The 27,053-nt window shown below is 45.7% G+C and overlaps 1 protein-coding gene across 1 annotated transcript; it reads left to right on the forward strand.

Annotated features, from left to right (window-relative positions):
* Window positions 1–26,605, forward strand: SLC39A13 (solute carrier family 39 member 13). The gene is made up of 10 exons (XM_077818667.1): window positions 1–108; window positions 7,868–8,170; window positions 8,746–8,859; window positions 10,764–10,885; window positions 13,021–13,173; window positions 20,884–20,973; window positions 21,660–21,710; window positions 21,977–22,109; window positions 22,224–22,323; window positions 23,910–26,605. Exons 2-10 carry the CDS (start codon window positions 7,900–7,902, stop codon window positions 23,983–23,985), a joined length of 1,110 nt encoding a protein of 369 aa, XP_077674793.1. The 5' UTR covers window positions 1–108; window positions 7,868–7,899; the 3' UTR covers window positions 23,986–26,605.
* Window positions 26,606–27,053: the final 448 nt, after the last annotated feature.

Consider the following 27,053-nt stretch of genomic DNA (forward strand, 5'->3'; position numbering starts at 1 on the left):
GGGGCCGACGTGGCTGGTGCTGGGAGGCGGGGCTGAGGGGCCAGCCGGGGAGTCCCGAGTGGCGCCGCGGCTGGATGGCAGGGGCAGCCCGGAGCGCGCCGCCGCACGGTAAGTGGCCGCTCGCGGTGGGGAGCCGGCGGGACGCGGCGCTCCCCCGGGCTCCCCCCGCCCCTGGAGCCCCGGCCGGGCCGGCGCCGATGCCCAGCGCCCCCACCCAGGGGAGGCGGGTCCCTGCGGCCGGGCCCAGCCGGCAGTAGTGATGGTCCTCGCGGAGCCGAGAGACCGAGCTCCCGGGTAGGGACTGTCGGTGCAGCGCGGCCCCCGCGGCTGGGCTGACAGCGCCCGCTCGCTCCTGGCAGCCGCCTGGCACTGGCGGGACTCGCGGGACCTGCCCCGGCCCAGCCCGGGCCGCTGATCTGGTGTCCGGAGCCCCTGAGGGGCAGCGACGGGAGCCTGCTGCAGGAGAAGTTGCTTCCTAAGCCTGACTTGTGCCCAGCCCCAAGGGCTGATGTCCCCGGCGCTGCGCGCCTGTCCACGGGCCTGCGGAGGTGCCCCTGGGCCGCAGTAACGTTAAACCCGCTTTTACCCTCTGCCCAGCGCTTGGCCTCGGATGTCTGGGGCAGTGAGTTTCACTGGATAATTGGGTGTTGTGTAAAAATATTTCTTTTTTCCAGTTTTAAATTTGCTGCCCTTGGATTTCATTGGCTGTTATCTTGTTCCCGTGTTACAGGAGAAATGAACAGCACAGCCATACCTGATCTTGCTTCACTGCACCATTCAATATTTTATATGCCTCTTTCAAGAATCCTTTTTACTCATCTCCTTTTTACAGTAATAACTGTCTTTGGCTCTAATAATTTTCATCTTCCATGTCTATTTCTGCTATATCCTTTTGGAGATAGGGTGATGAGAGTGAAACAGTATTACAGGAAATGTATACCACTGATCTATAAATCAGCTCAAATGGCTTAAATCTGGCAAAGTTATAAACAACTGAAAACAGGTCTTAGAGTCAAAGGTATCACACAACTTAATCTATAGTGTGACTACCTTTGTCACATTTAATAATAGAAGTGAGCTGTAGCTCACGAAAGCTCATGCTCAAATAAATTGGTTAGTCTCTAAGGTGCCACAAGTACTCCTTTTCTTTTTGCAAATACAGACTAACACGGCTGTTACTCTGAAACCTAACATTTGCAGGATTTTCAGTACCATACTATCAATCAACTTGTTTGCTTTCTTCACTGCTGTTGTGCATTCACCTAGAGAACTTCATTGCACTGTGTATAGTGACAACACAGCTCTTTTCCCTGAGAGCTTTTATAATTTATAAATTTAATTTATAACCTAGTAAATTGTATGAGTTGATCAAATCATCCTTTCCGATGTGTATTACTTAGATGAAATTCAGTGCTGACAAATTCAGTCATTCATGGTAAGATTGCTATAGATCAGTGGTTCCCAAACTTTAACAACCCGTGAACCCCTTTCACTAAAATGTCAAGTCTTGTGAACCCCGTCCTAAAAATGAATATTTCCAGGGATTTTCTCCCTTACCTCAGCATAAATTATAAAAGCAGATCTTGGAAATATAAAATGTGTTTTTATGACATGCTTATTACACACTATTTATTAATTATTATGTATCATTACAGTATTTTATTACATTATGAAAACAGCAACACTCTTCCAAGATCTCACTTTTGTAGCTTGTATCAGTTTTGATTAAACCTGTTATAAGACAAGGCTCCTATCAGAGGTGCCAGTAGGAAAAAGGGGTGTGGGGGCACTGCTGGAAAAGTGGGGGGCCTGCAGGGGCCGCCAGAAAAAAAGGGGAGGGACCTGGGGAGGGTGGTCGTGCTGACGCGGGGGCGGCATGTGACCCTCGTCGCCCCCCAGTACTGGTGCCTCTGGCTTCTATGTTTCATCAAAGGAGTATCAGATGTGAAACAGCATGAAGCCAACTCCGGTATTTAAGAAGCCAAAGAGTTCCTCCTATACAAGCATTCAGGTCTTGAGCAGTCCAGGCAAACAATGCACGTTACAACAAAGCTTAAACTTTTGCTTCATAATAATTTAAAAACAACACTAGCAGTCTATTTAATTTTAAAAACAGCAAAAAATATCCACCTCCCTTTCTATTTCATATAAGGAATCTTGAAGTTTAAATCGCCTCAGTGTGATAGATATGCTTGCTTTGATATGCTTAGCTCTTGGAACTCCCCAAGGGTTGCTGGCCCCATGCTGCTCGGGGTCCCTATGGACAGCTCTGTCTGTCGTTAGGGAATTTTTTCCTGAGAACCCCCTGTAACATTTTGTGAACCCTCAGGGGTTCACGAACCACAGTTTGGGAACCACTGCTATAGATGTCTCTTCCTTTTAGATAAAAATTGTATCTTCAGGAATGCCATCTAGAGCCTTATGTTCTGAATATATTAGCTAATGTGTTCAAAATCTAGTTATAGTTGATTTTGAACACATTAGCTAATATATTGTAGGGTTTTTTTTAATATGTGTTAGCTGGTGGAGAAAATCTAGTGGCGAGCTCATGATGATGCCTGTTTATGCTCTAAGATAAATGTTATGAAGTCTCTAAAATACTCTTGCTCCAGGGCCTGAGGCTGATTGCAGGGTTGGGTCAGGAAGAAATCACACCTATCCCTGGGGGGTGAGGTTGATTGCCAAGTTGGTTTGGGAAGACATTTTCCTGTCCTTTGGGGGATGAGGCTTATTGCTAGCCTGGGTGAGGTCAGGAAGAAATACCCCCACCTCAAGCTACTCTATGGTTCAGTTAGGCGTTTTTGTGGGTGGTTTCACCACATTTTCCTCTGAAGATTCCAGTATTGGTTGCAGTTAGAGATGAGATCCTGAATTTGCTGGACCTCGGACTTTTCTGTGTTATATCTTGTGTTCTTAAGCCTGCTACCCTTCTTAGCTGTATGTATGCAGCTTTTAGTTGTGGGTATTGTGATGTTCACATGTATGTATGCTTTGCAGAAGGAGATGCACTCCATAAAGAGAGATGCGGTTCTGAATAGAGCAAGATATTCTTATGTGAGAGATCCTAGGGAAAGGGAGAGTACTGTGAAGTGCTTTGGGCTTCTCAGAAATGGCATGTGGTTTAGAGGTAAACTCCTGAGAGAGAACAAACACTGGGGCAATTAACTGGAAATTGGAGAGCCTGGTAAACCTTGTCAGAAGTGTTGGGGTTTTCAGTAGGAATCCGGAGGTTACTGCAGGGCTGATGGAATGAGGCTTTGGGAGAATTTGCTGGCTGCTGTTTCCATTTCCTCTTTAGTGAAATAACTTTTCTGTTCTGAGCAGTGTTCCACTGTGGCTCCATGAACAGGCAATGGGCTTCCAGGGAAAATAACTATACAAGTTCTTTCCAAGCACATTTAAAGTGTCATCATGATGGAACGTGGGCTTGTGCCAAAAAGCCGCTAAAGCCGCGTTGTCTGAAAGGGCAGAGCTACTGGCTGTGAGGGGGAGGAGGCAGGCGCAGAGTGAACTCACTGCCACGCACAGACCACTTGAGAGTTGTTTGGAGGTCTGGGATGAACTTTCCAGGTGCATTGCTTGAAAACAGCTTGCAGAAAGAACTAGAAGGCTTCTTCAGCTTCAGCAGGGGACTCCGGCAGTTTCAGGAGCATCTTGTGTAAATATTTGGTTTTATCTCTCCTTCCTTTCTCTGACTTGCAGTAGATTTTTATCTTGGTGTGAATCTGCATTTCTGGTTCTGTTTGCATTTTCATAGAGAGAGCTGCAGACTCTGCTTGCTGTACAAGTGCCCGGGGAGGAGGCCAGACTCTAGGCTTGCACACTGGGAGGGGAAATGTGATTCATTTTCATGCTTTGAATTCAACACCCCACCACTGCCAGGAGTGAGTGAATGGCAAAATTTCCACCCCTCTTTTCATCTTTCACTTTCTGTTGTGGCATCTGTTATTCCTGTGCTGGGAATACTTTTAGCTAGTTCAGTCATATGCTCTACAGCTGTGATTGAAAGGGCTAAGCAGAGCTAACCCTCTTCAGTACTTGGATAGGAGACCTCCGCAGAACATGTTGGTGTCACAGAGAGTGGTACTTATGATTGTGTAAAGGGCACTTTCTCCTTTAAGGTGGTCCTGACCCCAGTATGATGGGGTGCTGTGCTGTTGGAGCTACTGTCTTTCAAATTAAGTGTTTAAATGAAGCCCTGACCATTTGGGTCTGTTGCATATATTGAATCCATCATCCACTTTTCCACAGGAACAATACAGATCTGCTTTAAATCCCAGTACACCTGGTGTTTTTAAAATTCTGCCCCATTGTCTTGGAGCATCTGAGATCCTCTCTGTCTCTCTAATTGTTTATCTGGCTCCCATTGCTGTGGTAGCTGAGTGCCTATGATAGGGGAAAATCGCAAAACCAGAAATGTGATGTGAACCTGTGACTTTAATGACACCATGATATATCTTCCTCCATTCCCCTGAGCGCTTTGGTCTTAAGGCAGTGTGGGGTTCTGGCTGCCCACTTCGTTGCTTTTAGTGGTATATTTGAGATGACTGTTTAATCTGGCTTTCCCTGTAGGTAATGTGCATTTAGAGACTTCACAGGCATTGTCTGCTCAGAAGTCTATAGCAGTGGGATACAGAATCAAGGAGACTATGGAGCTATGAATAGCAAGCTGTAAAGCAGTGGGACTTGAGGCACTATAAACTGACAAATGCTGGGATTGCTCTAAGCATCTTTCTGGGCATGGAGGTAGATATGGGTCAATTGTTGCCTGCAATCCCTCACTGCTTTGTCATAAATTCCTAACAGCCACCATGTAAGGAGCTTGGAGGAATATGCGGGGGTGCCTGTGCTACCAGAAAAGGGACTTGAGAGCCATGGGCCTCTTCTGACTCACCTGGGAGGATGTATAACTTCCTTCTCTGGTTTTATTAAGAAGAACAAACCCTAAGTCTCAGACAGTTAATTGACATGAGTGGAAGTAAGAGAATCTGGTTGTGCTTCTGTTGTCCCTTAAGCAACTGACATCTCTTCTGGAGAAGCAATTCTAGTCTCCCTAGTCATCTGCCTAGACTTCTTTCTAGAGCAAGTCCTGCTAAGAGATCCGCAGTCAGCTGCGATCCATGCTTTGAGCTTTGGGGATTTGCTATTTTCCCCTCATACTCCTGTCTCTAAACAGGATTTTTGTTGTTTAGACTAAATGGAGCTTCCGGTATCCAATTTATTTGCCATTTGGTCTCGGGCAGATGCGGGACCCTCATTTTGGTGGTTCCAACCCAGTAGGGCCTCCCCTTGTGTGACATGAGCTGTGGTGGCAGCTTCTCTTCCAGCCTGATCTTCTGCTGTGGTTCAAATTGTGACAGTGCACACCCACAGGATAACAACTGTACAGCAGAAGTGGGAATGTGAGGGGTTAGGGCCTATTCCAATGTTCCTCATCCAAGACAACACAAACTTTGATGAAAGCAGTTGTTTTGTTAGGATTGTTCTTTGCCTTAGCTTAGGCCCTTCTGCTTAGTACTGGGGCCAGCCCAGAGCTCTGCTACTTGGGATCTGCCCAGCATGGCTACTCTCTTGGTATAGGAAGCTATTATTTTCCAAGCTCTCACCCTGCCACTAAGGGCACCAGTTTCCATTAGCATAGAATCAGACTGGAAAAGGTGCTGAACACTCTGGCAGTTTATAACAGGAAATACTGTAAATGCAGACTCCCTTGCAGTTGGTTTAGTAGAGAGAAGATTGTGCTCTATACTTCCCCTAACCTCTAGCTATTTCTGCCCTAATGTGTATGAAACCTTCAGCCCACTATGTACTCATGCAATGGGAGGATGCATAGTCAGATACTAGATGGTTAAGGGTTTCAGAGTAACAGCCATGTTAGTCTGTATTCGCAAAAAGAAAAGGAGTACTTGTGGCACCTTAGAGACTAACCAATTTATTTGAGCATAAGCTTTCGTGAGCTACAGCTCACTTCATCGGATGCATACTGTGGAAACTGCAGAAGACATTATACACACAGAGACCATGAAACAATACCTCCTCCCACCCCACTCTCCTGCTGGTAATAGCTTATCTAAAGTGATCACTCTCCTTACAATGTGTATGATAATCAAGTTGGGCCATTTCCAGCACAAATCCAGGTTTTTTCACCCTCTGCCCCCCCCCCCCCACACACACACACAAACTCACTCTCCTGCTGGTGATAGCCCATCCAAAGTGACCACTCTCTTTACAATGTGTATGATAATCAAGGTGGGCCATTTCCAGCACAAATCCAGTTTTTCTCACCCCCCCCTTCCAAAAACCACACACACAAACTCACTCTCCTGCTGGTAATAGCTTATCCAAAGTGACCACTCTCCCTACATAAAGCTTTCAGAACTCTCCCCTTTTTGGGAGGGTTCTCCAGGCCCCTTAGTTTTACAGTTGTTGTGCAGGGCTGTAGCTGAGAGAGACCTAGACTGTGTAAAGGAAGCCAGATGGCATGGAAGCGTCCCAGATGCATTCCATTGACAACAGGAGGTTTGCATCTACGCAACTGGGGTGGGAACCACATCTGACACAACTTCCTCTCTCTGTAGTCCTGTCATTAACACTTACCCCAAGCATTAGCCAGTGTCTGATCGCTGGGATGACTGTGAAGACCTGACAATTTGTCTGTCCTCAGGACACTAAGCAGAGTTTGTGGATTTTAGATGTGTTGTTTATAATCCTTTGATTCTGCTGGAGATAGTTGTGTTGCATAAATCTCCTCATTGTGATTGCTGAGGGCACTGACTGGAATTCCATCACCCATCACATGGCAAAGTGCTGGCATTTATGCCTGTAACAAGTGAACAATCTAATCTCTAATCTGATTCCCAGTGACACTCCTTGTCAGGGAGAACGGGGATTTTCAGAGTATTTATGAGATAGTTGGAAGGAGAACTTCTCCCTGAAAATTAATACGGTTCTCAGTCTCAAGAGGTTTGCTATCTGGAGATCAGCTATGATCAGAGAAGTTTTCATCCAACTGGCAGGCAGTTTGTTCTTGGAGCAGGACTTTGATCCAGCAGGACGTGAAGCCTTTTGGTCCCTCTCATTATAGCTGCTGCGGCCCAGATGTACTAAAATTACTCCCCTTTAAAAGGTGAACTGCAGATAATTTTAAGAAAAGTGCCTCAACTGAGGGGTCTGAGAGCTTTTCTAGACCAGAAAAACTTGCTCCAGTACATTGATGTGCAGACCCCTAAAGTAGACACACTGCTTCAGTGCCACTTATTGCACTAATCTTCTAGCATGTCTCCATTGGGGATTTGCATTTGTGTAGTAACACTGATAGTGCAGTATGCCAGCCCTGCCCCCAAGTATAGAGAGAGCCTCTGCTCCAGTATATCCCTAAAATCACCTCATTACCTTTTTATCTTTATAGCTCCATTATACAAGGGCCTTGTTGGAGCCCACCTGGGACAGTGTATCCTACAGGGAGGAAACTTTGTCTAGGGGTGCAGTTTGAGCAGCAGAGACTCTGGAGAAACCAAGTGCTAAGGGAAGGTGCAGGAGGTTGGACTCCTTCCCATGGCAGGCGGAGACTGAGGGACCAAACAGGCATTTTCACATGTCAAATGATAGAGGATGTCCCTGCCCTCCGGTCAACTGCTCAAATCCGAGAAACTGAAACTAAGAAGAAACAGGAAGAAGAGAAAAATATGGGTTCCCTGTGCAAAGGGGAATATATGTGGGAGCCAAGTTACCCAGGAAGGGAATTGAAAGACAGAGGATATATGAGTTTGAGGCCATGATCCCCTCCAGAAGGGGACACGGACTCTGAGGGTTGAGCTAGGGGCCTTGCACTTTCTCTCAGAACTCAGCTTTTCCTCCTTCCTTTCAGAGATTGGCCAGCCAGGCTGAAGCTGCTCAGCGATGACAGGGCAAAGGTTTCTGCTTCATGGGACGCTTGCCTTGTTTCTGCTCGGCGTCCCCTGTGAAGCCCAGGAGCTCCCAGTGGGCAAGGCCACCACCGGTCCCAGTCCTCTGTGTGAGAAAGAGGCCGAGTCCTGGGGAACTTTGTTCAGTGGGGAACGACTGGATGCTTGGATCTTTTCTCTGATTGGCTCAGTTATGGTGGGGCTGAGTGGAGTCTTCCCCCTGCTGGTAGTTCCCCTTGAGACAGGAGCTGCCCTGCAATCAGAAGGTAAATCTTCTTTCTGGCTTTTTATTTCTGATGCCAGTCGTCTTCTCCCTCCCTCCCCCACAATAGGCAGTGACTGAATGGGGCAACGTTCGTATGCCTAACCCAGGAGCTGGGATCTTCCTGGTGCCCTGAAATGCAGGCACAGTCCACTCCTGTTATAAGATGGGTGACTTGTGCCATTCCTAAAAATGGGGCAAGTAGTCCCCTAGCTGAGTGTGGGGTTCTGGGACTTCAGGTGTAGAGCTCATACAAGGAGCATCCTCTAACTTGCATCCTGGGGTGGGGAGATGCTCACATCCTCCTCCACTTCCCTGGAGTACAGACTCCCCTCACCTAGGCCCCTTGAATGTACAGTTCATGCTCTGAGCCTCACTGCCAGGACACAGAGTTCTGAGGCACAACACCACCCACAGCTCGCTCAGGGCGATGAAGTGCCCTGGGGTCTGTGTCACACACAGTTCATTTCCCTCCTCGTGTTCCCTGGTAGTTCAAGCTGCAAGGCCTCCTGATTTGGGTGTCTCTCACAACTTGTCAGGAGTGGTCTGGGCTGTGATTGGCATTTGTTTGTTTTTCAGTGGGATCCAATCGTTTGAAGCAGCTGTTGAGTTTTGCAATTGGTGGGCTTCTGGGGAACGTATTTCTGCACCTCCTCCCTGAGGCTTGGGCCTACACCTGCAGCGCCACTGCAGGTAATACCTGGCGCTGTACTAATGCCCTGAGCACCAGAGCCAGCCCCAGGCACTGGCTGCTATGCTTTCTTGTGAATCTGCACCATGCTGCTTTTCTTAATGTTCCATCTCTCTGTGTAGGTGCCTGATGGGCTCTAGGGAACCTTTGCCTTTCTCCTGGTGCTGCTCCTGGAGCCGCTGTGAATCACTCCCCCTCCATTCCCTACCTTGGTACAACAGAGCCCAAATCTGCTGACCTCCTAGGCTGTGCCTGAGGAGAAGTGGTAGAAATTGACAATCCCTAGAGTTCTTGGGTGGGGAGGAAAGCAAGGTGCAGCTGGCAGAGTTCCAACTCTGCCAGAAAACTGAGCACCACGGCTGGGATGGCCCTGGTCTGCCTTGGGATAAAGCTTGGGACACAGCTAGCATAGCCTCCTTCCGGTAGCTGTTTTCTAAAGGGCCCATGGAGACAAGTAATAAATTGGGTTTGCACATGGGCACACTAATGTCATGAGAAGCGGAGTGATGCTGAACCCTATAGGCCAGGGATCGGCATCCTTTGGCATGCAGCCGGCCAGGGATCGGCAACCTTTGGCATGTAGCCCACCAGGGCCGGCCCTGTTTGTTTACTTGCTGTGCCTGCAGGTTCAGCTGATCGCGGCTCCCACTGGCAACAGTTCGCCATTTCAGGCCAATGGAGGCTGCGGGAAGCGGCGGCCAGCACAGCCCTTGGCCCACGCCACTTCCTGCAGCACCTGTTGGCCTGGAGTGGCGAACCGTGGCCAGTGGGAGCTGCAATTGGCCGAACGTGCAGACGTGGCAGGTAAACAAACCAGCCCGGCCCGCTAGGGGGCTTACCTTGGTGGGCCATGTGCCAAAGGTTTCTGATCCCTGCTATAGGCGGTAGCTGCTCAGTAAGAAGAGAAACTTTTCCTGACTCTTCTGGGAACAGTGCTGCAGCGGGCCAGATTTTTGTCATCTCCCACCAAGGGCTGGATTCCCACTGATCTCTGCCTAAGGAATTGTGGAATCCATTCCTTCCTGAGAATGTAGGAGATAGAGGAACAGCCTGGATTTCTCATAATCTGCTATGTGGCACTTAAGTGGTAGAAATTCAGAATTCCTCTGCAAGGCTCTGTTTCTCCCCTGGTCCTTTCCACCTTCGCTGCACAGGCAGGATCAGCAGAGCCCGGTGCCTTGGGCCCCCAGTGACTGCACTGTCTCTGCTGCAGCTTATTCACTTCTCTTGTTAGTCTTTTCTCTTGTCTTGAGCTTCCAGGTTTGCATGCCCCGCCTGGGTCACATTTCTAATGCTTTTGCCTGTCCTGTTCCTGGAGCAGTCTTTGCACCTGCAGTCAGGCCAAACAGATAAGGATCTGACAATCTCAGCCCTCATTGAAAGGAACATGTTGTAGCCTTGGGCTAATAACTTCCCCAGGTGTGGTGTGATGGGGAAGATCGGTATTTGGCTCAGCTTCCCAAAGCACAACCTTCATGTCTGTACGTGCTACTCACACAGGCTCAGATGCAGGATTTGTGCTGATACAAGCATCTTTGTAGCCTCCGGTAAGAGATTTCTGCCTTGCCCACCTTTACACAGTAATTTATGGAAGGGAGGCTTAGGAGCTGGGCTTAGAAGGCTCCTGAGAGTACTCAGGAGACATGATAGCCTCCATTGCTGGAGTATTGGAGATGTGAAGCCTAGTTTCTCCCTTGCCCTAGGTTGGATCAAGGATGAGTAGATGAAGCAAATGGGGTTTTCTGCAGGGTCTGTCTGTTCTGTGCTTCTCATAGGACTAAAGGAAATGCTTTCTGCCCTATATTCTCGTCTCAAGTCCCTCAGTCACAAGCTGCATTGTACTGGGGGTGAGGCTTATCATTCAGGAACTCCAACAATGCAAACAGAGATCTCTTTTGCTTTCTAGGAGGTGGGCAGAGCTTGCAGCAGCAGCAGCTTCTTGGCCTCTGGGTGATCATTGGCTTCCTGACCTTCCTGGTACTGGAGAAGATGTTCCTAGAGAGTGAGAAGCAAGAATGGCCCAGCACGGTGAGTGGGTGATGAAAGGGGAAAAGTTTCCATACAAATACTGCACTGTAACAGGGTACACACTGCTCCCCTCTGGATTCAGCCCCTTGGTCCCTCTCCTCCGTGAATCAGGGACACTCCAGTCTGGTGGAACATCTGTCGTCTTTATTCATGATCAGTTTCCCACCACCAGTTTCCAACTATATACAGGCTTTACAACTGCTTGGCCTACCACAGGCCTGGACAGCAACAGACTTGAAGGCTCCTACTTCCTCTGAGCCTGGCCTCCCTCTCTTAGTCTCTGCCCCCACTTTCTCTCATTTCCTTCCAGCCTTATAGCTCCTGCTAATGAGGCTGGCAAGTGTGGTCAGTTACCAGGCAAATCCATTCTCCCTGATTGGAGCTGGAGTGGCAGGAGCTGATTAAGGGCTTCTCCAGCAGTACCCTGACACATGCACTAAACCCTATTACTCTCCCCTCCTGGTAGGCTCCTCAGGGGAACCTGGAGCTGTGATTTAACTCAAAGCGTGGTTTGGGAGGCCAGCAGTGCTGGGCGGAGACATGTGACTGGGCACTTGCTCCATTCTTCTGGAGTTGGGAAAGGAGACCTTTCATCTCCAAGCTAAGGTTTTGCCCTGTGGGTTTGGCAGGCATTTCTTGCCCCTGGGTTTTGGATTTTTTAAATTAAATCAGATTTATTTTTTTATTTAAATTATATTTATTTTTTCCTTTTAAAAATAAATCTGTTTAAAAAGAAATCTGAATTATATGTTAAGGCTTAAACTTATTATAGTTTCTTTAAAATATTTTAAATAAATATGCTGAATCCAAGAGTATATATCAAAAACTTTTTGAGTTAAAAGCTGCTTTTTTCTATAAAGAAAGAATCGGGGAAAACATGTAACGTTTGAGGTCAAGCTTTATAAATATGGCACAACAGTAGTAAATAAGAAATATGTTCACCATTTTCTAATATACTAATTATGTACAATGAATAAGAATCTGAAAATATTATGTTACTACACACATTTATTTAAGCTATAATATACCCTCGTAGCAAGCAAAAAAAATCTAGTGTAAAGGCTCTATTTAGTTGTAAATCACCATGTTTTAATGGTTATGTCAACCAATGAAAATGCACCTTTCTTTAGAAAATAACTGAAGTACAAATGGAAACATTGATTAAAACAGATTATTTAAATTGAGGCTTTCCTCTTGGTGACTGATTTAAATCCACCATGGTGAGAAGAAGAGATTCCCTGGTATTTCCCTGGGGTAGTGGGAATTATCCTCACCACCACTCTGGGCCCTTTGACTATGGGATTGGGCTGGTCACAATGGACGGGTCTTGTGATTGGCTACTTTATGTGACATAGTGGATGAGGCAGGAGTCACCTAGCAACAAAGGGACAAATGGTCATTCACAAAGGGATGAGAGGTCAGCTCCAAAACTATGCAAATGGAGCATAAAGTGGCAAGCCCTTGGCAATCTACAGACTTTCTGGGCGGCATCTGAACTGTGCTGGGCTCTTGTTAGTCCCATCCTTCTAAGTAAGAGAAAATGAGACCACGCACTGAAAAGAGTTTGCAAAGAACAGCTAAATGTGACCCGTAAACCTAAGTGAGTGTGTGGAGCTGATACACCTATCCTGTCTCCTAACTTTCTCCTTATTATGTGGTACTGTGGGGTCTGATGTCCCCCATTCCACGATATACAACCTTGTTATAGAGTCCCATTATATTCTTTACACTGAGGACCAAATGTTATTATTTTGATCCCTGGTCCAGTGCACTTTAGCAAACTTCACTGCTCCTGAAGAATTTATATTGGGTTTAGAGTGTTTCTAGCCCCAGCAGAGAGATTTGACATTAAAATAATGTCTTTCAGATTCCTTTCTTGCTTCCACAAGTGCATGTCAATTTTTAGCTCAGCTACTTAAATATATGAATCCCATTTCATAAACTTGAATAAAGACACCCAGAAATCTATTCCATTTCTGAAGGCTGTGGTTACTAGATTTGAGGCCAAAAACACATTCTGTTTGGGCTTTAGGGAGGGAAGGATTAAGGATAAAGGGAGACTTTCTAGGCCCCTCTTCTAGTCACACTCACTGTTGGAGGTTAGAAGTGGTAACAGTTGTTTCTCTCTGATTCAGGGCAATAATTCCACAGCACCTTCCAGAGGGACTCCAAATGGAAACAGCTTCTCCCTGCAGAAAGTAGCAGGCAAAGTCCAAAGAGCAAAGACAAACATGGCTCAGTGTAATGGCTCCTCTCTCTCATCTCGCCCACCGGACCGAAGAATCAAGGTAAATGATCAGCAAGCTGAACCCAGAGTGCAGAAGGAGGGAGTGCAGTGTCCTACACCTGCTCCCAGGTGAAATTGCCGTTATGTGTTGAGGAGGGAGAAGTTTGAAATTCAGCCAGAGTAGTGCAGGGCTTCTGCATTGAGGGTGGCTGAAAACCTGGTCTGGTGTATTGTGGACAGAGCCATTCACAGAAAAATGTTGAAAGTTTAAGAATGAATTGTTTAATTTAACCATATCTGAAACATCCAGGAGCAGACTGGACAACTCTTTCTAAAAATTCCGTACACAGTTACATCAGGGTTGGAAAGGGAAACTCTCAAAAGTCAGGAAAAGCCAGTTCCTATGTCTTCACAACGATAATGCTCCTTGTGCATATGTTACCCCAGTGCTATCTTCAGTGAACTCATCAGACTGTCTTAAATAATAGTCTGAGAGCATGGGTTTTTTTGACTATCCTCTCATTATTTTCATTCTTTCATACCAGTGTTATTTTTAGTTTCTTTATTGACATACACTTTTTATGTGCTGATTTTTTTCTTAACATCTGTACTGTAATAATTTAGCAATTTGGGGACTGAGGCAATTAACTACACAGCTAACTTAGCTTAGTGACTTTTGATGGTTTACGTATGAAAGAAAATTTTCACTCTTTTATTATTTGTGTTACATACACATCTATAGACTCCAGTCAAGGATCAGGACCCCATTATGCTAGACACTGTACAAACAGTAAAAGAGCATACCTGCCTCAGAGAGTTTACAGTTTAAGTTTTTAAGGCAACATGCAACAAATGTTTGACTAACTTTAGAGAAGGAAGTGAGAGGGTAACCATAAGATGTGGTTACATGGGCTGGCTAGTTCACAACTTAATTACACTCAGTTAAAAGCTTCTTATAAACTCTTCCCTTTCCTCTTTTAATTCTGTTTCCTTTTATTTTAAATCTCTGCTTTTGTCTATTTCTTAATTTATTTTGCTGCTCTTTGTTATCCTTTAATATGTAGGATGCTATGTAAATCTAGTTTACTAAGTACTTTTCATGTTCGTGACTTTCACATGCTCTGGTGTGTGCACAGGTTGGAAGATACTACTTCAGTGTGTCTAAAGGTGAAGAAAAATTGTATGATGATGTGCCAATATTTTAAAGGAAATGGGATGACCCGGGTATCTACAGGCTGATTAGCTTGGTATCAATCCCATGCAAAATCATAGAAAGGCTGATGTGAAACATAATCAGTAAAAACTTAAAAGATGGTAGCATAGTTAGTGCCAGCCAACTTGGTTTTATGGAAAATAGGTCTTGTCAGCAAAACTTGATGTAATGTTTGATTATATCACAAGTTTTATTTATAAAAGTAACTGTGTTGATATAGTGTTCTTCTGTAAGGCATTTGACTAGTCCCAAATGGCATTCTGATAAAATTAGCAATATACAAAATTAATGTAGCCCATATTATATGGATTAAAACAGTTTAACTGATTGATCATAAAACGTAATTGTAAATGGGGAATTATCATCCAGTGGAAGTACAGTCCATCAGGGATCTATTCTCAGCTCATTGTTTAATATTTGTATCAATTATCTGAAAGAAAACATAAAATCATTGCTAGTAAATTTGCAGATGACACAAATTGGTGGAACGGTAAATAATTATGAGGATAATTTAGTTATACAGATCAACCTGCATCACTAAGTAAGGTGGGCTTATTTGAACAGCCAAATGCAAGGTCGTACATCTAGGAACAAAGAGTGAGGGGTCACACTTAATGGATGGGGGACTGTATTATAGAAAGCAGTACTCAAGGGCCATGGTAGATAATAAATTAAAAATTAGCTTCTGTTGTGGTGCTGTTAAGAGGGTGAACACAGTCCTTGGATCTATAAGCGGGGGAATATCTAGTAGGAATAGGGAGGTGGTATTACCTCTGTATACAGCATTAGTGAGACCATAACTGAAATACTGTGTCCAGTTCTGGTGCCCAGACTTCAAAAAGAAGACTGAAAAATTGGACAGGGTTCATAAAAGAGCTACAGGAATGATATGAGATCTGAAAAATATGTCTTACAGTGAGAGACTAAAGACATTTAATCTCAGAGGAGGTTAATAGATTACTTGATCATGATCTGTCAGTACCTACATGATGAAGAGATTTCCGTTAGTGGATGGCTCTTTAATCTAGCCAAATGAGGCATAACGCAATCTGATGCTTGGAAACTAAAACTAGACAATTTAGGATTAGAAATAAGGCATAATTTTTAATGAGGTTAATTAACCATTGGAACAACTTACTTAAGGATGAGGTAGATTCTCTACCACTTGCAGTCTTTAAATCAAGACTGGTTGTCTTTCTAAAAGATATTCTATAGCTCAAACATAAAGTGTGGGTTTGACACACAAATTATCAGGAAAGATTCTTTGTCATGTGTTACAGATGAGATGGTCGTAATAGTCCCTTCTGGCCTTAAAATCTGTGTGTATTGGTTTTGAGAGAGTCTGTGGTCATATTATGAAAGTCCTTGTTGTAGTAATGAGTATGCATAAGGGGGCAGTTAATGCTATATGTGCAACCTTAATTGTGGTGTTTCCTGACTTCTAAATCATATGATCTTAATGTTCTCCTTGTGAGACTTTTTTGTATGGAGTTCCTGTGGTGGTTTTATACGAGTTGTTTTTTGAAAAAAATACTGGCCAAAATGGGGAAAGTACCATAAAAGGGAGATTTGACTCTTCAGGACTCCAAAGCTCTGTAGGCCACAACAAATTGGCAGTAATGCATTTAAATCAGAACTGTAACACTTTATCTAACCACTGCCTATACAACCTCTTCCACCTTAGAAGCTATGTAGATGGGGAGGGTCCTTTACCCTGGCCAAGAGTATAACATGCACAGGAGGGGAACCCTAAGATGTGCAGGATGCCTTCCTCAATAGCTTTGCTCAAGAAAAAGTCTTAGGAAAACATCCCTCCTCTCCTTATCAGGCCCAGAGGCTGCTACTGATCTGCAGCAATATGTTCCAGAGCTTAGGTACAAGAGAACTGTACCATGAGTTGATAGTCTTTCTCCAGCTGCGCTCTTCATGAGCTTAGAGAATATCCTGTGGTGCAGTCTCCGGACGTAAGTGTCACAGGCTCATAACTGTCAAATCAAAACAAAGTTTCTTCAGAAAACCCTGGCTTCACTTCTCTTCAATGACAGTTTTCACCCGAGCCATTGACAAGAAAAAGTGGCCATGTTTTAATCATGGGAAGTGGATTTGTTTTCTCTGTTCCTATTTGCTGAGAAAGTGTTGTGTTTTTTTGTTTTCTTTTGTTTTGCTTAAACTTAAATGAATAATTACCACTCCCCTTTGGGCAAAGCCCAATCCTGGAAAATATTGGCTTGAAAAGGAGAAAAAACTTCAGACAGTTATCCATGACTGAAAATGGGATGAGAACAGAAAGTGATTTGCATTCATGATTCTTGAGACACTGCTGCATCCACCTGTTACAGTAATGCACACGTGGAACTTGCTTTTGCCTGTTGGCTTTTTCTCTTTTTACACTCTCTTCTTGGCATCTGTGATTTTTCCTCTCTCTCCCACCCCCCCCGCGCAGATTTTTCTAGTCTGTGTTTCTATTTTCTTTCCCAGGTAGTTCGTGGGGGTTGATTCTGCTTTTCTCCCATAATTACTTTTATTTTCTTGTTATGTTTGGTTACAGTTAACATGCAAAAACAATCCGTTTTAACCCTGTTTTCACATGCTCATCATTTTCTAAAACATTCATCTTCTGAGCTAAAATTTTTCCAGGCTTGATCTCTGCCCAAATAGGTGTTTCGGGGTTTTTTTTTTTGTTTTTTTTTTTTTTTTTTAAGTTTGAGCAAAATCACTTCAGCTAGCTTTGAAATTTGTGTGTTCCACTTTTACTGAAAATTCAACAGCAGAACTTTTAAACCTGGCTGGTAATTAGGCGTCATTATTAACTTCCTACCCCTTATTCTCACTCTTAGTTCATATATGTACTGCTCAAAGTTCTGAATATTTGAAAAGACATACTGAGCATGAGTAGTAGAAAATGTCTCTAAATAATTTTTACTTGGAGAAACAAACTTCCTCGTTGCAGAAAACACTACCCTAGAACAGGTGACACTAACCACTTGCTCCCCCCATGGAAGTCTTCCCAGTCGCACACATGTTGAGGCTTGAAAAGCCCTGGGAAATATCCAAACCACCACCTGCAAATCAGATATGTGCCCATCTTGGTTGATGAGAGTCAAAGAACAGTAACTTTGCCCAATGCTAGCAGAAATGTCTGCTCAATGTCTCTTTCAGAGAAGTAAATGTGCCAGTCCTTTTGACAAGCAAAGTTGTTTGTTTGATCCTCAAAAAGCCAACACTAAATGCAGAAAACCACTTGACCTCCTGTTCCTAGCAAAATTGTTCAAACCAAAAGTAACTGCCGAACTCCAGCGTGTGACATCTGTGAATATCCTTGATGTTTCACAACCAGACTTCAGATCAGGACACAGTACAGACACCCCTCGTAGCACTGATGGGCAACCTCTTAGCAAAGGAGAGAGGTCATATCTCAGTGTTCATACTGCTTGTTATCTCTAACATTCAACACAGTTGACCATAAGTTACTGTTGACCTGCTTATATGATACAGCTGAAGTAGATAGCCCACCTCTACAGGACCCAGACAGTGGTGATAGGAATCTGTTCCTCTTCTCAAAAGAGTCTTCACCTACAGATTTCTTCAGGGATCTATCTTGTTCCCTCTCTTCTTAAATATGTACATAAGCTCACTTGGAGAGGTAGTGAGACACCATGGGTAGACTGCTAACTAACAGTACTCAGCTACATATCTAATATTCTACACACACAGCCAGTGCTATCACAGGGGTGTCCCAAGGGCAACAGGAGAGCAGCAGATTCAAATTCAATCCAGGGAGACTGAAGTGAAGCTGGTCAATAGGGGCAATGTTCTGAAGAATTAACTGGGTCACTGGCTTTTCCTTTCATCAAAGGCATCTTCACCCCATTCCTGTCAAGGTGGCATAAAGCCTCAGGGATTTGCTTGATTCATCAGTAACGCTGGATGTACAAGTAACTTCAGCTCTATGATATAACCACATTTGCTCCAACCCCTCAGACAGAGACAAACACCTACAAGATCTCTATCAAGTGTTCTTAGAACTACAGTACCCACCTGCTGAAGTGAAGAAATGGATTGACAGAGCCAGAAGAGTACACAGAAGTTACCTACTACAGGACAGGCCCAACAAAGAAAATAACAGAATGCCACTAGCCATCACCTTCAGCCCCCAACTAAAACCTGTCCAACGCATCATCAAGGATCTACAACCTATCCTGAAGGACGACCCATCACTCTCACAGATCTTGGGAGGCAGGCCAGTCCTTGCTTACAGACAATCCCCCAACCTGAAGCAAATACTCACCAGCAACCACACACCACACAACAGAACCACAAACCCAGGAACCTATCCTTGCAACAAAGCCCGTTACCAACTGTATCCACATATCTATTCAGGGGACACCATCATAGGGCCTAATCACATCAGCCACACTATCAGAGGCTCGTTCACCTGCACATCTACCAATGTGATATATGCCATCATGTGCCAGCAGTGCCCCTCTGCCATGTACATTGGTCAAACTGGACAGTCTCTACATAAAAGAATAAATGGACACAAATCAGACGTCAAGAATTAGAACATTCAAACACCAGTCGGAGAACACTTCAATCTCTTTGGTCACTCGATTTATGGACCTAAAAATGGCAATTCTTCAACAAAAAAACTTCAAAAACAGACTCCGAGAGACTGTTGAATTGGAATTAATTTGCAAACTGGATACAATTAACTTAGGCTTGAATAAAGACTGGGAGTGGATGTGTCATTACACAAAGTAAAACTATTTCCCCATGTTTATTCCCCCCCTCCCCCCACCCCCCCATTTCTCACACGTTCTTGTCAACTGCTGGAAATGGCCCACCTTGATTATCACTACAAAAGGTTTTTTTCCCCCCGCTCTCCTGCTGGTAATAGCTCACCTTATCTGATCACTCTCATTATAGTGTGTATGGTAACACCCATTGTTTCATGTTCTCTGTGTTTATAAATCTCCCTACTGTATTTTCCACTGAATGTATCCAGTGAAGTGAGCTGTAGCTCACGAAAGCTTATGCTCAAATAAATTTGTCCGTCTCTAAGGTGGCACAAGTCCTCCTTTTCTTTTTTCAGTGACCATAAATGCCTCATGCCTTCTTCAGCTTGTTAGAAGACATTGCCTTTTCCTTGGGCAAGGATTTGGACGCAGCAATCCACATAGTGATCAGTCTCCTCCAAAGTGTATTACCATTAACTCTGTGTCTGGTCTTGAAGGCAGAAGTAATGCAGAGGCCCTGTTTTATGCATAATTTAGCTGTCAGACTCAACAGGCTGGGCCACCATCACCTCATGCTCCAGTCCTTCTTCTAACTCTTAATCTGCCTCCATTGCCAATTCAAGGCCTTGGTCCTGATCTTCAAAGCCAGCAATGGATCAGATCCCATCTACACCAGTGACTGCATCTCCATCCATGACCCACCAAGGCAACCGTACTCCTTTAGGATTATACAACTCAAAGTACATGAGAGCAAGAGATAGTGCTCAGTCAAGTGGGTTCAGCTATGGAATGAGCTTCCAAAAGATTTAGACTAATCTAGAGCCTGATCACCTTCGCGCATGCCTTTCCTGTGATAACGTTTTCCCACTAGCGAGATTGAGATGCCTTAAGCAGTTTCCTAGAACCACAAAAGCGCAGAAGACTCCATGAAGTCCACTAGAGACATTGCTATATAAATCGAATTAATTTGTGCAGAACTTAAATACTATAGTGGTGGGCACTATAGAAAACCCTAAAAAAGAGATGGAGACAAGCCAGTGTGGGGGCAGCAGGTGGGCACTTGCTTGTAGTTGTTCAGAAGTGTTTATCAGTATGTCAATAGGCGGCAGCCAACCTTAAAGTAGGTCCATCAGAATTGAAATTGACTTCTTTAGGGGCTGTTAGCACTTTCCTTTGATTGGTTTCTTGTTCTTTAAGAAAAAAATCTGCAAAATTCTTGTTTTTAATGTTTTTAATATTTAATGCAATAGTTAAAGTTTTTAAGCCACAAAAAGTAAATTTCAGCTTCCACCAGCAGCATTAGCTCTGCTGCTTTGTACCTCCCATGTCTTGCATGGGAGACATTTGACAAGTTGTATATTAACCTATGCAATTGACTAGAAAACAGACTCTATTTATATTAGAACCCAGTCACTTATGCAAATTTGTCGGCACCATCTGAAATCTGTTGTTGCTTTACAATTGGATTTATTCCTCCAGATTGCCTTCCTGCTCTTCCCTTTCTCTAGTAAGCTTCTTTCTCTTCTTTCTTCTCTCCCTGTCTTTAGAGCTCTTTCCAGGCTTGTACCTCTCTTCCCCTTCCCCACTAAACTGGAATTCTCAACCCTAAGGCTCCCTCTGTCTGCACTAAAGCTGAATGTGGCAATACAGTGTCCTGTCTGAAGCACAGACATGGGGTTTAAGCCATTGACCAGCCCTGCCCCACCATGATTCACCTGCTCTTAGAGTAGGTAATTGCTCGTTGGCTGTATCTGATGCTTCCCCCTACCCTGAACCTCATCAAATTCCCTCACTCATGAATGCCTCTGACTTCCCTCTGCAGATCAGTGGATACCTTAACCTGTTGGCCAATACCATTGATAACTTCACACATGGCCTGGCGGTGGCAGCCAGCTTCCTGGTTAGCAGAAAGGTAAGGTTTGTGCTGCACCCACCTGCCAAACCGGAGATCAGGGGGAACCCTTCTCTCAGCTGTAGTGTGTGCCTGCCTGCCAAGTAAAGGACTTGGGGATCCCTTCCCCAAGGGGTAGCTGCCAAGATAGTGTTGTGCTGGAGAAAACAACAGGGAGCAGCCCTGCTTGGGACATAACTTTTCTGGCTCTAATGTTTCAGATCTGGGAAACCCTTGGCCCCTGCATTAGGCATGCATGGGCCAGGTAGTTATCTCATATGTCTCTATAGCAGGGGTTGGCAACCTTTCAGAAGTGGTGTGCCGAGTCTTCATTTATTCACTCGAATTTAAGGTTTCGCGTGCCAGTAATACATTTTAATGTTTTTAGAAGGTCTCTTTCTATAAGTCTGTAATATATAGCTAAATTATTGTTGTATGTAAATAAGGTTTTTAAAATGTTTAAGAAGATTCATTTAAAATGCAGAGCCCTCGGACCCGTGGCCAGGACCCGGGCAGTGTGAGAGCCACTGAAAATCCGCTCGCGTGCTGCCTTTGGCACACGTGCCATAGGTTGCTACCCCTGCTCTATAGTGAGCACTTAACACAGGGCAGCCAGAGTCCATTCACTCCAGGGGTGGGAGGGCTGTAGTCTCTGCATCACTGAACTTTGAGACCATTTCCTAATAGACTTTTCCCATCTTCTGCAGGTTGGGCTCCTAACCACTATGGCAATCCTACTGCACGAAATCCCACATGAGGTGAGAAGGGTCTGCAGCCTGCTGCCAGGGCAGCTGGGAAGTTAGGACCTGGTCTGAAGCAGAACAGCAGTGCTCTGTGTGCAGGACGAGGGCTGGCGGGGTTACCTCTGCTCTGCATCATTCTTCCCTTTCCTTGGAGGATCTGCTCCCTGCCGAGTGTTGGTGTTCACCCATCATGTTCCTAGTCGTGCTATCTCCTTTGTTAATGCTGGTCTCTGTGTTCAGGAGAGTTAGGATCGATAACCACTGACTCTGCTTTCCCATAGGTAGGAGATTTCGCCATCCTGCTCCGGGCTGGGTTTGACCGCTGGAGTGCAGCCAAGATGCAGCTTTCCACAGCTCTGGGGGGAATTCTAGGAACCTGCTTCGCAATCTGTTCTCAGTCGCCTAAAGGGACAGGTAAGGCTCACTGGGGCTGCATTGAGGAATGTGTCTGCTTGTGTGCCTACTTTCCTCTGTCTGTTCTCCTGTATCCCTTCTCATTACTAATGGTGATTTTCACTGCATGTGCAGGGGAAACCATAGCTTGGATTCTGCCATTCACCTCCGGGGGATTCCTGTACATTGCCTTGGTAAACGTTGTGCCTGACCTCCTAGAGGAGAAGAATCCCTGGTAAGTGGCTCCATCGTGGTTATTAGTATGCTGGTATGGCATTTCTGCTGTGGTGGTGGGAGAGAACATGGTGGTAAAGCCTCTGTTCCTGGGAGCAGGTGAGCACTTTCTCCCCAAATCCCGTGAGAGGTGAGATGGTATCTAGCAGAGTCTGCTGTGCTGTGCCAGGTACTCAGGCTTCGGCCAGAAGCTCTCTCTAATATAATGTGCTGGCTCCTGAGCATGTTAGATAGAACAGATTCAGTCTAGGCTGTTTAGCCAAGCGCCTGACCTAACGCTGTCCTCAGGGTATCTACTCCTTCCCCCATCCCTAATTCGGTGCTTTGCTGAATTGACATTGGGGGGGGTATAAAACAAGCAATCAATGCCAATTTGATACTGAATACTGACGGAATTCATCTGTTGACATGAATGCATTCAGCTCCCAGCAAAGCCAGTGTCACTTCCAATTATTTTTTAACCCTCTGATCTTTGAGAGTTTGCCACTTCAGGGATCTAGGGACCATTCTCTTTCAGAGGATTAGCAGGTTATTGTGACTTAAGATTTCTCAGTCATGTTCCATTATGATGGATTTTTAATTCTTCCCATTGCACTCTGCTCCCTAGAGTTATTAATTTCCCAACATTTGTTTTCCCAAAATATAGTCTTTTGTGCTGCTGCTGTTCAGTGACAAACCCCAAATCTCCATTCATTACTGTCATTCGTAGTACCCATCTTCCATAGAATGATCACTATATCCTTACCGCTTCGAGTAGCCAGCCTTGTCTCCTGTTAGAGTGGTTTCTCAGACCTCTCTCTGCCACACAGAAGGAAGTGTTGTGAATATCTTTCCTACTCCTGGAGGTGGCTCCCTTGCCCATGTGCATGTCCTCACTCAGACAACAGCCCCAGTCCATGACCATTCTAGAGGGACAGAGTGCATAAGACAGTGGGGGGGGGCAAACTTTTTTTTGCCTGAGGGCCACATCGGGGTTCTGAAACTGAATGGAGGGCCGGGTAGGGAAGGATGTGCTTCGCCAAACAGCCTGGCCCCCTCCCACTTCCTGCCCCCTGCCTGCCCCCTTAGAACCCCCGACCCATCCAACCCCCCTGCTCCTTGTCCCATGACCGCCCCCTCCCAGAACCTCCCCGCCCCTAATTGCTTCCCCTGGGACCCCACCCCCTATCCAACCCCCCCTGACTGCCCCAACCCCTATCCACACCCCTGCCCCCAGACAGGCTCCCCGGGACTCCCATGCCTAACCAACCACCCTCTGACCCAACCCTCTCCCCGCCCCCTTACCATGCCTCTCAGAGCACCAGGACTGACAGCCGCGCCGCCTGGTCAGAGCCAGCCACACTGCTGTGCTGCCTGCCAGGAGATCGCAGCCCAGCCGCCCACAGCGCTAGCAGCATGGTGAGCTGAGGCTGCGGGGGAGGGGCCACAGCAGGGAATGGGCCGGGAGCTCAAGGGCCAGGCAGGATGGTCCCATGGGCCACAGTTTGCCCATCTCTGGCATATGAGATTGGACTCCTAAGTCCCTGTACTTGTGCAGATTGGGACTGGTTCCTGGCCCATTCTGACTCTCTCTCATTTCTTCCCCAGGAACTCCCTGCAGCAGGTCCTTCTCCTGTGCACAGGCATTACAGTCATGGTGCTGCTCTCACTCACTACAGAATGACCTCCACTCAGACAACCTCATGCTGCCTCCCAGAGCTGCATTGACTTTGAGCTGTTACAAAGCAATAAGGAACACTAATGTAACTTCCTGTGTGTGCGCTTGTGGGTCCAGCTGCTAGTGAGAGAGGCAGGTGAGAAAAAGAGGGAGTCATTGGGGATGCTGGACTTCGTTCCCTGGCTCTTCTATCCCTGCTCTGTTAAAATCCCACAAACCAGGGCTTCCAATGTTGGTGTTTTATGGAGTGAAAGCTTTTGACGAGCAGAAATGAACCGAGAACCTGTTCCAAGAACAGACTGTGTCTCACCCTGGAGTAAGAACAAGTGTTGGAACTGCACATCTTAAGCTGCTGAGTGAATAGGACAAGATCCCTTTATCTGGCAAAGAAGGATTTACCTGCTAGTCCAGGCCCAGAGAGAAAACAATTCCCCAAAGCAGCAGCAAACCACCCACATTCCCCAGTGCAGCCTACCTAGCAGGAGCAAAGGTACTATCAAAACCACATAGTTAGATAGACGTGAGAAGGCCCCTTCCCACTCAGCCCTCATTTATCAGTAGAAAAAGGGGAAGGTGTCAGCCTGGACAGTCTGCCTCTCTGAGTTCCTCTGCCTTAACTTTGAAATCAGGCCTAATACTTGAGGCAGGTTGGAACAGGAGGTTATATAGCTTAGCCTGAAAGCTTCTGCCTTTAACCTTAACTCCTCTGTTTAGAGAACCTATCCCCTCCCCTCTTCAATCAGCCTAGGTGCATATTTGAGAAATGGTCAGCAAATGTTTCCTGTCATCCCAGGTCATCAACTCACCTGTATCTGGGGGAAACCTGCTCAGTCACTGCCCCCCTCCTAAGGCCTCTCATCAGCAGGTGGAGAGTGAGCAGGGCTTGGACTCTGGCCGCCACCAGAGGAGGAATGGAGGAGAGAGAAAATGCTGACTGTATATAGAGAAAGGGCAGAGTAGAGAAGAAAACATCATGCGTGTGTGAAAGAGATGGCTAGGGGCAGTGTTTCTCAAGGACCAGTCCATGAGATCTCCTTGACACAGTTTAGGAAGGCAGCAAGCCAGTCCCTGGTAACAAAAAGGTTGAGAAACACTGGAAAAGGGAACCTGCTGGTGAGAAGGATGAAAAGTGAGTCTGAAATCACTGTGGCTGCAAAGCTGGGAGAAGGAATCTGAGTGTGACTGTGCCCTTGAGTTTAAGTCATGTGGTGTCTGGGATCCCATTTGATGGCAGTTTAACCGACTAGTAAAACTAAACCTAAAAATTCTTGGTTTTGGCTGACGGGGATTACCAACTCTGACAACCCCACCTCCTCTGGAATGTCAGAACTCCCTAAACATATGCACAATTGCTTAGGCCTTACCTATAGAAGAAAATTGTACCGATTTGAATTAAATCTGTTTAGAACCAATGTAGTTAGTTTAATGCTACCTCCTTGTGTGAGGCACAAAATAAGAGTCCACAACAAGGTGTTCTGAATCCTTCCTGTTCCATCAGACATCACATAGGATACAAATAAGCTCTGCCATTAACCAGGGGTTGCATCAATTTAACTAAATCTGGCTCTAAATTGCTTTTGTTAAATAAATACAGCTTTCTTGTGTAGCTAGGGCCTTTTTGAAAAGGGCTGGCTCCCGCTGCTGTTCAGGACATTTAGGGCTCCAGTGAGTGGCCAGGTTACTTAGGCAGTAACAAGCCAGAAGTGCGGCCTAGAGCAGGTTGTCCTCATTTCCTTTAGAGCTCTGAAAATTTTGACTATTTCCATGTGATAGCCTGAGAGCTTCTGCTTGCAACATTCTCTGCAGAAGGGCCAGTGACTAAAATCCCTGCAGCTTTCCTTACCTGTCCCTACATTACCAGCTAGACCTGTTGGAGCCATGAGGGAGGCTGTTTCAGTACAATGCTCTGTTTCCCCTGGAAAGTTGCCTTCCCATGACAGCTGCTTCCTATATCATCCAGCTGCTGTGAGCTCCAATCAAGCATTCACTCTCTTCTTTTCAGGCATCAGAGATGACCCCTAGCCCTAAAGTACTCAGAGAGGCGACAAGATACCAATTCCACCACAGTGTGGCTAGTTTACCTGGGGGTAGGAGCTACAAAACCTCTGATGTGGGAGCCTGGAAGAAGCAAATGTATGTACGCCCAGTAGTTCCCAAGAGTTTGTGTTAGGTGAAAATCAGGTTGGCATTTTTTAAGTTGAGGGCCTAGTGCATTGCAGGGCTTAGTGCCTGGGCCTTGGTGCTATTGCATCAGTGCTGGGTTTGGCTAAGAATGTAAACCACAGCAGGGATTCTGCTCAGTGTTCAGGAATGTGCAGTGGGTGACACTGAAGCATTAATCACGGAGCTGTGTCTTTTGGCTGGCAGCCCAAGCCTGGACTGAGTCTGCAGTTCCTGAGAAGCTGCACCCACAGGGGCAGCACAGGGCCTTGAAGAGCGATGATTAGCTGCTCCACTGCATGCTGTGGGAGGGAGGTTGTTAGCCACTCCACTACATTTGTCACTTTTGGAAATGCAGAAAGAATCCTATTTTCTAGCTCTATTTTTTCAGCTACTCTTGTGCATTTTCCCATTCATCTGTATTGATCTGATCTGCGTGGAGACAATAGAGATGAAATAAATGGTACTGAGTGTGGGTTTGTTTTTCTTGGTATGGAAAGTATTTAAAACCATCCAATGCTCTCATCACCTGATAACCGCGTAGATGAGGGGGTTGACTCTTTCCAGGACTCCCCATCTTGCCCCTTCTGACCTGTCTTTGTTTGGGGAATAGAAGAAATTCCTCCATGAGCTTCTTGCTAAGCTTCTTGGCTCTTCTTGCATTCACTCTTTGATGGGTTGCTGCAGGGCACCCCTGTCAGAGTGTGAGGAAAATTGGCTTGGCTTTAATTTTTAAGGAAGGTAAGTGATAATTGGGCCAGAAATGGAAACTCAGGTCACTTCTCTTAACTTTCTATGATTCTCTGGGCTGTGAGCTCAGATAGCAGCTGTCCTGGAGAGGGAGCAGAGACAACATGTACATGAAGCCAGCTATGGTTAAACCACATCCATGCTAATCCCGGAGTTTTCCATGA

The sequence above is a fragment of the Eretmochelys imbricata genome, chromosome 6, assembly GCF_965152235.1.
Source record: "Eretmochelys imbricata isolate rEreImb1 chromosome 6, rEreImb1.hap1, whole genome shotgun sequence".
NCBI lineage: Eukaryota > Metazoa > Chordata > Testudines > Cheloniidae > Eretmochelys > Eretmochelys imbricata.

What these genes read in the sequence shown, in the direction of transcription:
- SLC39A13 (XM_077818667.1), top strand. Translation starts at nt 7,900, where the DNA reads ATGACAGGGCAAAGGTTTCTGCTTCATGGGACGCTTGCCTTGTTTCTG. An exon ending in CACCTGCAGCGCCACTGCAG is followed by an intron (nt 8,860 to 10,763) that starts GTAATACCTGGC and finishes TTTGCTTTCTAG; the next exon opens with GAGGTGGGCAGAGCTTGCAG. An exon ending in GCTTCCTGGTTAGCAGAAAG is followed by an intron (nt 20,974 to 21,659) that starts GTAAGGTTTGTG and finishes CATCTTCTGCAG; the next exon opens with GTTGGGCTCCTAACCACTAT.